Source organism: Chlorocebus sabaeus, chromosome 4, assembly GCF_047675955.1.
Source record: "Chlorocebus sabaeus isolate Y175 chromosome 4, mChlSab1.0.hap1, whole genome shotgun sequence".
Taxonomy (NCBI): domain Eukaryota; kingdom Metazoa; phylum Chordata; class Mammalia; order Primates; family Cercopithecidae; genus Chlorocebus; species Chlorocebus sabaeus.
The window spans coordinates 90,707,882-90,719,380 of record NC_132907.1 but is presented as its reverse complement, the minus strand read 5'-3'; the positions used below and the strand labels follow the sequence as shown (position 1 = coordinate 90,719,380).

The window sequence follows — 11,499 nt, the reverse complement described above, 5'->3', positions numbered from 1 at the left end:
CGTTTTTAAGAGTCGGGGCGCAGCGCCGGACTGGGGTCCGCGCTGCAGCGCCAGGTCAGGCCGCCTCCGTCGCCACTGAGCCGCGGCCCAGCGCAGAGTCCTGCCATCTGGAGCAGACAGTGGCCAGAGTGAAGGCAGGAGCCCAGGCCCGAGCTACCCGTTTGCATCCCGCGGCGGGTCTGTATAGCCTGATCCCCGGCGCCAAAGGCTGGTCCCACAGACGGCTTCCGGGAGTGATGCGTCCCCAGGAGCATCCTCCGCTTCCTTAGCGACCCCCGGATTGCAGAGCTTCAAGACCAGCGAACTGTTTCCCAAGAAATAAAATTGTAAACGAGGAAGCTGTTGGGTGTGTTTAATCTTGTCCTGATGTAAATATGCCCCAGGAGGGTGGGGCAGGGCGGGTGGAATCCTCACTGAGGGTTGGGAGAGAGAATAGGGAAACGATCTTCTCCAGGAATAACAAATCCCTCCCACTGAGAAAACTGACTCATAATAATAATGATAACAACAGCAGCACCTTGCAAGTAAACTTTCCATCAAGCCTTAACACCAGCTTAAAAATCTGGTTAGCTTAAACTGCAGTTGTACACCAACGCCCATCTGCCTCCCCTACCGCCTCCGGCCTTTCCTCTCCTCCCCGCCCAACCTCCACCCCTGCAGCCTGCCCCCTGCGCTGCCTGAGACACTCGCGCACTCTGCACACGCCGCTGCACCCAGAGGCCTGCGTCTGTCCAAGTCCTGGACGCGCTGAAGGTCCCGGCTTCCCAGCAGGGGAGTCCCAGTTACCCCCCATTGCCGAGCTTCGCGGGATCTCGCCAGCCTCCTGGGCCACGTGCCTTGGGTCCCCGGAGCACCGGGGCCCAAGGGCTTCCGGACTGGATCCCCGGCGCTAAGCAGGAGGAGCTCCGATTCCGCTGCGCAGCGACCCCTAGACCTGGTTTTGTCAGGCTCCTCGTCTTTGTCTCTGGCACAGTGACTATGGGGGCAGCCACCGGGTGCGGCCAGCTTAGCCAGGAGCAACCTCTGGAGCAGCCGCAGGGCCTGCCTCAGCCACCCCCTTTGGAGGCAGGAAAAGTGGCTGAGGGGCCAACAAAGTGGTTCTCTCCTAGTTCAGAGATCCAGCGTCTCACAGTCGGGGGGTGTCGGTTTCGAAGACCTAGCTGAGGGAGCCACACAACCTCCCATTCCAACGTCCATCCCCTTCACCTGGCACACCTACGGCCACCAGAGGGATGGTCCTAGATGCCAGTGATGCTGAGTCCGGGTGGGGGCAGGGGCAGTCTCTTTGAGGGAAAGTTCAGACTTTCTCACGACATTTTTAAAATGTCATTCAAATCAGGCCCATGGGTTCCAGATGCCCAGCCCTTCTGCCTGCTCCAGCATCTGAGGCCCTGGAGCCCTGAGCCCCACTGAAACATTTGCTTCTGAAAATGAGTGGCAGAACGAGTGGGAGGAAACTCTCCCAGGAGAGGCTGAGCCAGGAGATTCTAGCTCCTTCTCCGCCTCTCCCCCTCTCTGATGGGATGCTTTGGTGGCAATTCTCTCTCTCTCTTTCTCTCAGTCTACCCTGCTTCCTAGTATCCTAGGTGAAAGTTTTTGGGCCAAGGGCCAAGGAGAAAGAAGAGAGGAGGTGAGTTTGGGCCTGCCAGGCTTTGCTAGAACTTCCTAGAAAGGACTTCCTAGAATTGGTTTTAGGCCCAGGGGCCTGGAGTGCAGCCACAGGCCCTGGCCTTGGGCAGAGAATGACCACAATCTCCCCTTCTGCACCTTTGCAGGGCTCGGGGGGAGCAAGTTACCCAGCTTTGCTTGTGCCACTTCCCCAGGAACTGTGCAGTCCTCAGGCAGGATTAACAGGGCAGGGGAGCCTCCAGGTGGGGCCCAGCAGCGGCCTCCCCACCCAGCTCCCTGGTGTTTTCAGGAACCTGCAGTCATTTTGTGATGGCCCATGGAGGTGATGCAGCCAGGGCACAGAGGAGTGGGCTGGTTGAGAGTCAGCATGAAGCCTCCACTCCCCTATTCCTGCCTCCCCACAAAGCTCTGCCAGCTGCAGAGGGACCTGAGGCTTGCAGGTGGGGTGGGCAGTGGTGCTTTGTGTGTTGGAAGGAGGCAGACAAGCTGTAGATGAATCCCAAGGCTGAGAAGTGTCTCTGGACTTACATCGAACCTCATTTTCCAGGTCACACAAGAGGGTGTATCTCCCCTGTCACCCTGAAATGTGACACAAGCTTGCTGAACAGGACGAGGTGGGTGGGGCTGGCCCACTTCTCACACAGTGAGTCACATGCAATGGATGGATTTGTTTTGGGTATAGAGGAGAGGAGGTTGAAAATCGGAAATCTGTCTTAGGGTTAGAAGGTGTCTGGTGGTGGGCTGGGGAACAGGAAAAAGCTGCAGTTAGGGGCTTCCCGGAGTTGTGTCACCAAGAATCCACTCCGCACCAACCCTCCGCGCCCCCACAAACCCCGCCTGGAATCTGTAAAAGCAGGAAAGGAACCATAGAGGTTGTAGGCGGATTCCGGAGTTTGCAGGGGCGAATTGAGCGGGGGAATCAGCATGACTAGGAAACAATCTGACTCAGAGCAGGGAAATCAAGCCCGATGTCAGAGCTGGTTATTAGTAATTACTACTATCATGGGCATTATTGTTGCTAATTATAGGCGATGTCTCTCTGTCTGTCCTCAGGTCCAGAAAACCGGAGCCCTCCCGATGCTGCTGAAGTCCCTGGGCCTCCAGGCTCGGTGAAGAAAAGGAAGCGAGGCAGGGGGTCAAGGGACCGCTAGGCCGGTGTCCAGGATACGGGTGGCTCAGCCCAACAGCAGAACAGCATGCCGACTCTGGCCCGATGGCCGCCTTCATCCCATAGCCCCAACCCGGCCTAAAGCGGGGAAGACGCCAGAGTGCGCTGCTGAAATTCCCGCGGGGTGCCCTGTGCTGGAGAGCGGCAGCGGGGTGAACTCCCGGCCCCGGCTCTGAGTAGGAGGTGGTTCGCAAAGTGGCCCCGGGAGCCGGGGCTGGTACCCGGTTCCACGGCACCGTCCGGACCTCTCCAGCCACGAGGCGCAGAAGTGGCCAGCCAGGGCCGTCCCAGGCTCAGGGAGGCGAGGAGGCCCGTGCACTTGGCATCTTCTCCCCGGAGCGGCACAGCCAGGCCCGCGGCGACACGGAGCCCCTCTCAAGTGCGCCGCGCCTGGCCGCGTCCTGTCGCCCGACGAGGCTGAGGATGGAGAGGGGAGACGCAGGGAGAAGAGGGACTCGGGGTTGGACCCAAGAGGCCGCTCAGTTCCCGGTCTGGCGGCGGCGCCGACTCGGGTTCGCGCGTTCCACACGTTTCCCGTCTGCCTCTGCACACCTGGTGGACAAACCCGGCATCCAGGCCATGCCGCCTTCCCCCTTCGCTGGGGCGCGCGGGATGCTTCCTTCCGGCTGCCAGGGGGCTTTCTGGGTGAAGAAAAAGCCCCTCCCTTCGCATCTCCCCCACCCCTCCCTCCGAGAACCCGCGGCGCCGACTGCGCCTGCTTCCCCTGAGCTAGCGACTTCTCCGCGGGGTTTGCCCTCGCTCAAAGTTTGCACAATTGAAAGAGCCCTCAGAGCTCGGCCGCTCCCCACTTCCCCAAGGGCGGCGAGGCCGGTCATTGGCAGACGATGGGTTGCTACCTACTAGGTGCCCAAGGGAACCCGCATCTGGAGTCGGGGGTGTCACGCCACGCCGGTTCAGCGGCTCGCGGAGAGTGTCCGGGTGCACTTCTGCCAAAGATGTTCCCTGGAGGCACCGGACGCGCGGGACTCGGGGGAGAGGCCGCTCCCTGCCCGCTGTCACCCGCGCCCAGGCCGCCGGCCCCTTCCCCGCTGCCCAGAAGGTAGAAAATCAGACGCCGAATTGTTTTTGTTAAAAAGGGGACACACCTCGACCGCGAAACTGCAAACCCGGTGTCAGACAGCTGTAAACCCGTGTCGACAGGTTGTCAGACAGCCGCGGGGGCTGGTCGGGAAGGAGCCCGCAGCCTCTGGGCCCACACCCCGCCGCCCCGACGCGCGCGCCCACCGCAGGAGGAGCTGGCCCGGCCGGCGCGGGGCACCACGTGCTCGCGGGAGGGGCGGGAGCGGCAGGCAAGGGCGGGCGGGAGGCAGGGAGGGGGCTGGAGGGGAGCAAGGGGCGGGGCCTGCGCTCAAGGGGATGCCAATCAAAGCATCAACTTCAAATTGTGTCTGAAAGCCCCGCCGCTGAGCGGAGGGCGGCCGCCGCAGTCGGCGCGCGATCGCGGATCCGGGCGCAGCCGGGAGCCGGGCGCCTGGGAGCACCGGGCCGAGGAACCGCAACCGGCCCCCATCTCTCGGCCCGCCCGAGCGCGCCCGGCTGGCCGCCAACTCCTCCCTAGACCCCTCGCGGCGCCCCCTGCAATCCCCCTCCGGCCGGCCTCCGTCTCCCTCTCCGCGCCTTTAATATTCGCCCGCTGCGGCGGTCGCCGAGTCCGCGGACATGTCCTTCCCGCAGCTGGGCTACCCGCAGTACCTGAGCGCCGCGGGGCCCGGCGCCTACGGTGGCGAGCGCCCGGGAGTGCTAGCCGCTGCCGCTGCTGCTGCGGCCGCCGCTTCGTCGGGTCGACCCGGGGCCGCGGAGCTGGGCGGCGGGGCGGGCGCGGCTGCGGTCACCTCGGTGTTGGGCATGTACGCGGCGGCGGGGCCGTACGCGGGCGCGCCCAACTACAGCGCCTTCCTGCCCTACGCCGCGGATCTCAGCCTCTTCTCGCAGATGGTGAGTACGCCCGGCCTCCCGCGCTTCTCCTCTGTCTCACCCGCGCCAGGGCAAGGGTGGCGGGTCGCCCGGGAGGGAGAGACGACGGGTGGACCTGGTCCGGACGAGGAACTAGAAAGGTCCGAGGGCAGGTTCCAGGCGGCCGAGGCCGCGGCCCCCGGGGACGCAAGAGGGCGGGGAGGCCGGGCGGGTGACGGCTGGGCCATCTCGGCCTGGGAAAGCGGAAGGCCCGGGCCAGGAAGCGGGTCGCGAGAGTCCAGAGAGGCCGCAGAAGCAGGCCCGCGGAGTGCTGCCCGCGCTGGAGGTCGGGGGCAAACTCGCCTGGCTCGGCCAGGGCGCCCGGGCAGGCCCACGGGGTTCCTGCAGCTCGGCCCGGCGTACTTTAGCAGGACTTCCCTTCCTAGCCGCGGGTCCCGCTAGCGCGGTCTCTTTAGTTTTCGAACCGAGTCTGGAAAACTTGATTTTCTCCCTCTTTAGCAGCTCCGAGATAGTTGCATCTGAGTTTGCCAGACAGACCCCTTTTAAGCCTAGTAGAGTCAATCAAAATAATGTTAACAATAGGGTCCAAGGGATGGAGAGCTCTCTCTATGGCGTGTGTGCGAATTTGAGTTTAAACAAAAATTAAGTTGCAATAATGTTTTGGTGTCTGAAACGGTGTTTGATTTTACTTTTGTAAGTTGCCAAAGTTTTCATTTCATTTGCACCGAAAGAAAAGCACTTTTCTTCCTTCGTTACATAATTGAGGTTTAAAGAAAACAGTGTCCTTTGGTTTAAAATAAATGGTGTCCTCTTAGTCTCCCCTCCCAGTGGGTGTTAGATGGGGGGTGGGGGGGAGGCGGCTGCACCCTTAATTCTCCGCAGGGACATTGGCCTGTCTGCCGGTCCAAATGATCCATTTTCCTTGGTCTGACTGCAAGGTCGGTGCTTAAACTTCGGACGGCTGGTGAATGGTGCTGTGGGCGCGGGGCCCTGGGAGGCAGCCCCCTCCTGGGTCGCTGCCCGCGGGATAAAGCAATTTCCAGGCACCCCCGATATCTCCCCGCTCCCCGAAGGAGAAGCGGGGAGTAAACACCCGTCAAGTGTGCACAAGCAAAGAGCGAGTTTCCCTGTAACTTTTCTTGTAGTTTCGAAAGAAAGCGGCCCGGCTGCCTTTCAGGTCTCTTACTATGGAAAAAGATCAGCCCCCATTTTGTTCCGGCAGCGGGGAGGCCGGAACGCGTTGAGAGATTTACAAGGTGTCCTTTCAAAAAGAATTCCCAGTGGAGACGAGGCTGAAATGTCTTCTTTACAATTACAACCAAAATAATTAGAAAAGCACAAAGTACATTTATTTTGCAACGACTGGGTAAAAACGAAATCTGACCGCAGAAACCTTTTCTCTGCGGCCTCGGTCACCAAACTAATTAGTCCAAGAAATCTTCTGGTCTTCACAACTTTCTCGGAGTCCGGAGCTCCCTTTGCTAGCATTGCAACTCGACCATTTTTACATAGAGGATGAACATTTTTTACAGAAATTGCGAATGCAGTTGTGTGCCATTTGGGAACCCTGCCTGTATTTGCAGGGAAGGGAGGGAGCTTCAGTGTGAGGACCTGCACCCTTTGTGGAGAGCTGGGAAAGGGAGATGTGTGCTGTTTTAAGTTGTTTTTCTCCTCTAGAAGGATAATATGTAAAAATTATTCCCACCCAAAAGGTGTGTGTTTCCTCCAGCTCTCCCGCTGGTTCTTAGAGAGTAAACTCAAACCCAAACCCTGATTCTAGGCCTAGGTTTCCAAGCCATTATAATTGGGTGTTTGGAAGTCAAAAGATAAAATTGTATTTGAATGTCTGTCTGGGCAATTTATGGTAATAATGAGGCCTAATGAGGTTGTTAGAAAGATAAAATGTTATTTACCAAAAAACCTGATGGGATAATTTGACTTACTGTGTTTTACTACTGATGATAAAAAGAATATTGATTGCAAATAAATCACGGCCTCTAAATGCCTGCAAACAGTTTGTGTTTGCTCCCTCCAGATCAAAGTCAAACTTAAGAGATGAAGTAACTGAGAAGAGGCCTAGGATACTGAACCAGTTCCCCTCCTGGCCGCCGGTTACTCCCAGCCCTTGCGTTAATATTTTACAGGCTAAGACTTCCTTTTGTATTTAAAAAAAAAAAAATGGTGTTTTTGTTATTGTTGTCAATGATGGCCAGGATTAAAATTTCAAATTACCTGACACCACTAAAGACATTTTACTGTGGGTACACTATTATATGCAGATTAATTTGGAAGGCAGAGGGCTGTGCTTTAGTTTTAAATTGCTGGCGGATTTAGACCGGTAGAAAACAGGGGATGGTTTATTTTGATTGAGCCCCCTCAGGGTAGCAGAGAGGAGGCTTGGGCTCCAGGCCCTTTACGTTTGGAGAAATGGCTTTATCAGCTCAGTTGAAAGGTTTTACCCTCTAGCTAGTGAAAGATAAACTTGGAAATGCAGGTTTCTCCAGCGGTTGGTGGCGGGAACACGGGTCGCCTAGGGAACTTGCAGGGACCGCGGCTTCTGTTGTGCTTGTCTGGAGATTGCACTGTTTCTGGAACTTTTCTAGAACGGCAAAAAAGATCTCAACGGTCGGTGAAAGGGCAGTTCCTGAAGTCAGCTCGTGGTCCTGGCTCCCCTTCTCCCCAGCAGTGAACTGGGGGTGCCTTCCTGATCTTCCCAGCACAGCAGAGCCCCGGGAGGCGCTGAAGCCCACTGGAGCGGCTACTTCCCACTTTCCCATCTTGGAGACTTATCTCTCTCTTTCTCTCTCTCTCCCTCTCTCTATCCACTTCCCTCCTCTCTCTCCTCGATGGCTCTACCCTGTGGCTGCAGGGCTCGCAGTATGAACTCAAGGACAACCCTGGGGTGCACCCCGCCACCTTCGCAGCCCACACGGCGCCGGCTTATTACCCCTACGGCCAGTTCCAATACGGGGACCCCGGGCGGCCCAAGAACGCCACCCGCGAGAGCACCAGCACGCTCAAGGCCTGGCTCAACGAGCACCGCAAGAACCCCTACCCCACCAAGGGCGAGAAGATCATGCTGGCCATCATCACCAAGATGACCCTCACGCAGGTCTCCACCTGGTTCGCCAACGCGCGCCGGCGCCTCAAGAAGGAGAACAAGGTGACATGGGGAGCGCGCAGCAAGGACCAGGAAGATGGAGCTCTCTTCGGCAGCGACACCGAGGGCGACCCGGAGAAGGCCGAGGACGACGAGGAGATCGACCTGGAAAGCATCGACATCGACAAGATCGACGAGCACGATGGAGACCAGAGCAACGAGGACGACGAGGACAAGGCCGAGGCTCCTCACGCACCCGCAGCCCCTTCTGCTCTTGCTCGGGACCAAGGCTCGCCGCTGGCAGTAGCCGACGTTCTCAAGCCCCAGGACTCGCCCTTGGGCCTGGCCAAGGAGGCCCCAGAGCCCGGCAGCACGCGCCTGCTGAGCCCCGGCGCTGCAGCGGGCGGCCTGCAGGGTGCGCCGCACGGCAAGCCCAAGATCTGGTCGCTGGCCGAGACAGCCACGAGCCCCGATGGCGCGCCCAAGGCTTCCCCGCCGCCGCCTGCGGGCCACCCCGGCGCGCACGGGCCCTCCGCCGGCGCACCGCTGCAACACCCCGCCTTCCTGCCCAGCCACGGACTGTACACCTGCCACATCGGCAAGTTCTCCAACTGGACCAACAGCGCATTCCTCGCACAGGGTTCGCTGCTCAACATGCGCTCCTTCCTGGGCGTTGGCGCCCCCCACGCCGCGCCCCATGGCCCTCACCTTCCTGCACCTCCACCACCTCAGCCGCCGGTCGCCATTGCCCCGGGGACGCTCAACGGAGACAAGGCCTCGACCCGCAGCAGCCCCACGCTCCCAGGTACAGCTCCAGGGGGCCGCATCCATCTGTACTCTAGCTGGGAATGCAGAGGCCTGGCTAGGTGTGGTAGCGTGGGGTGCAGCATGCGCCGGGAGGGTACCAGGCAGTGACCTCTGAGCACTGGGGCTGTGCTTAATCCCTGCTTCAATTTAGAAAGCCAGACAAGGCCCTGGGGCTCTCCCAAGAGGGCTTTGCCCTACCGGCGGCCTGCTCAGGGGTGGTGGTGGGATGAGGGATTACGTTTCTCGGCGAATCTGCCTGAGCAGCAGGCAGGAGTTGCTGGGAAGGAGGCCTGGGCCCTCTCCCGCCCGTCTCTCTGTCCTAACTTTGCCTCTTCCGATCTCTCGCAGAGAGAGACCTCGTCCCCAGGCCAGATTCGCCGGCACAGCAGTTAAAGTCGCCTTTCCAGCCGGTACGCGACAAGTGAGTGCTGTTTGCTTTTGCTATGGGAGAAGGCGGTGGGGAGGGGGAGGGGGAGGAGGAGTGGTCGGGACCCGGGCGGAGCTGGCTGGGTGGCGGTGGGGGTCGCGCAGTCCTTGTTGAAGGAGCGCTCCCCACCAGCCCTGGGCGCCGGGCGAGCCAAGGAGACTGGAGTTTCTCCCGAGCCGGGAGCCGCGCTGGCTGTCGACCCCGCCCCCAGGGCTCCGCTGCTGGAGCCGGCGACGCCCGGCGCAGCGTCCCCCACTCACAGTGCCCCTGTCTTCTTGTCTCGCTGTGTTTCCCATGCAGCTCTCTGGCCCCCCAGGAGGGAACGCCGCGGATCCTAGCAGCCCTCCCGTCCGCCTGATTAAGGGTCTTCTTTTACTTTTGCGGGGAGGGGGGAGTGGGGAGGAGTTGGGGAGGGAGGGAATGTGGGAGGAATTAAGACAAATATTTCAGACTGGTGTAAAGGACAAATATGACAACGACGTCAAGGACTCCCATCCATCGCTTTCTGCAGACAGGGGCTTGTTCGGTCCCGAGCTCGCGTCCAGGCGGCCAGGCCTCTGCAGGCGGCTCCGGCGGCTGCGATTATCGGGTTCGGTAAATGCCCCCACATGCTTGTGTCTCTTTCCCCCCTTTTCTGTATATAGAGTGATTTCAGATTGTAAATAGCGCGTCAGCGAACTTGTCTAAATCATATATTTTTGTCTAATAAACTAAATGAAATGATGCCCCCTCCCCGCTCCTGCTGCAGTGTGCCTGGCCAGCGTGTGTGTGTGAGTGTGTGTGTGTGTGTGTGTGTGGCAGAAAGAGAGAGAGAGACGGGGAGAGAGAGAGAATTGGGGGATACCCCGGGCGGGGCCCAAGGGCCTGTGGCTGGGGGAGAGGGGCTTCTCATGGGGGGCTTTTAGAGGCTGTTTCCACCCAAGAGGCAGGTGCTTTAAACATCTCTTGGTTGTTTGTGGTTGTTGTTGAATTTTTAAATATTGTCAGTGAGGCAGTTTCTTGCTGGCAGTTCAATTGCTTTCAGAAACATTTTTCTGAGACATAATTTTCTCAGGACATAAATAAGTTCAATTTTAGGCAGTTTTACAAAACGATTTTATAACATCGGTAAAAAGGGAGGAAAAATACTTTTTATTTGCGACCCCAGAGGAGAATTTCGGATTAGAAATCAGTTTATAACTAGTTGTCTCAACGGTACATCGTGGCGCCTGGTCGTTTTCTGGGTTGAGTGTGAAAATAATGGAGTACGAAGTATTGCTTTGCATGTATTTTTAGTGGTTTGGTTAAATCAAACACCGGGAGAAATTGGAAGGCCCTTTAAAACTCCACAGATGGGCCGGCGCGGATGCGGTGCGGGGGTTCTCTGCGGTGTGAGGTGTGAACGAGGGACTGAGGCTGCGGTGGGAAGCGAGAAAGTTGAGGGGGCTTTGGTTTCCCAGGGACGCCCTTTCACACTTGGGCTCCACGGACTGCGTCCTTTGCCTTCAGATGCGCGCACCGCGGGAGTCCAGAGGAAACTGCCCCTAGATGGCCGCAGCGGGGAGGCAGCTGGGAGCAGCGACGTTGGGAAACACTCGCGGCGGGGCTGGCCTCGGGCGCGCGCGGGTGGGGAATGGCCTGGGAGCCTGGACATCGCTGCGGATCCGGAGACACCAGCATCAGTGGGTTCGGAGCCGGACACGCGCCAAGCGCGGCAGCCAGCACTTTCAGGAGGCTCTGCGGACCAGGCGCAGGGGCCTTCAGGGCTCAGGCGACTCTGCGTTGAATGCCTGAAAACTGAGCAAGCAAACATTTCCAAAACTGCCAGCGAGGATGTGGGCTGCTGGGAAAAGCGGTCTGGTGGGGACAGGACCGAGTCCGAGGTCAGAGGGACCATCCTTCGCTCGCACCCCCAGCCTGTGACTCGCCCTTCCCGACCTGCTCGAGCGAGACCCGCTGGCGCCAGTGCTGCGCGTGGGGACTCCGTGCACGGCCGAAGCTAGGGGGAAAGTCGGGGCACTGGGGTCTTTTCAGAGGTTCCAGGAAAGAGGGAGGCTCGCGTGAAGACTAGGAGGCGCCAGTCCACGGCTCCTACCGGACCCCGACGCCCACATCCTTCTACAGCCCTCCACCCGGTTCCTGGTCCCTGTAGAGGGGAAGGTCCTCTCCCGGCCCCGAGGCGGGAGGAAAAGCGGCGAAGAGGAGGCTCGAAGGGCGCCGCGTGGGGCAAGTGGGCCGAGGACACGTGGGGGCGCGTCGGGGAGCGAGGAGTGGGAGGGGTGGGATCAGCCGGGAGGAGCGGGGCCGGAGCGGAGTGGACCGCGGGCGGACGGACTCGGGCCCAGCCCCGGGGAGCAGCTCCGCAGTCTGAATGGACGTGCTCCAGGCGCCCTCTATGGTCCGAAAGCGGAATGCGGCCTTGACCAGCGCCGATCTCGCTCCTGGGGTGTGGCG

At 59.5% G+C, this 11,499-nt stretch overlaps 1 protein-coding gene across 1 annotated transcript; it reads left to right on the top strand.

The window, feature by feature from the left end:
- The first annotated feature begins 4,202 nt into the window (after positions 1–4,202).
- IRX1 (iroquois homeobox 1) lies at positions 4,203–9,789 on the top strand. Its single transcript, XM_007961160.2, has 4 exons — positions 4,203–4,753; positions 7,602–8,637; positions 8,988–9,060; positions 9,367–9,789. Exons 1-4 carry the CDS (start codon positions 4,478–4,480, stop codon positions 9,422–9,424), a joined length of 1,443 nt encoding a protein of 480 aa, XP_007959351.2. The 5' UTR covers positions 4,203–4,477; the 3' UTR covers positions 9,425–9,789.
- Positions 9,790–11,499: the final 1,710 nt, after the last annotated feature.

What these genes read in the sequence shown, in the direction of transcription:
- IRX1 (XM_007961160.2), top strand. Translation starts at nt 4,478, where the DNA reads ATGTCCTTCCCGCAGCTGGGCTACCCGCAGTACCTGAGCGCCGCGGGG. An exon ending in TCAGCCTCTTCTCGCAGATG is followed by an intron (nt 4,754 to 7,601) that starts GTGAGTACGCCC and finishes CTGTGGCTGCAG; the next exon opens with GGCTCGCAGTATGAACTCAA. An exon ending in TTCCAGCCGGTACGCGACAA is followed by an intron (nt 9,061 to 9,366) that starts GTGAGTGCTGTT and finishes TTTCCCATGCAG; the next exon opens with CTCTCTGGCCCCCCAGGAGG.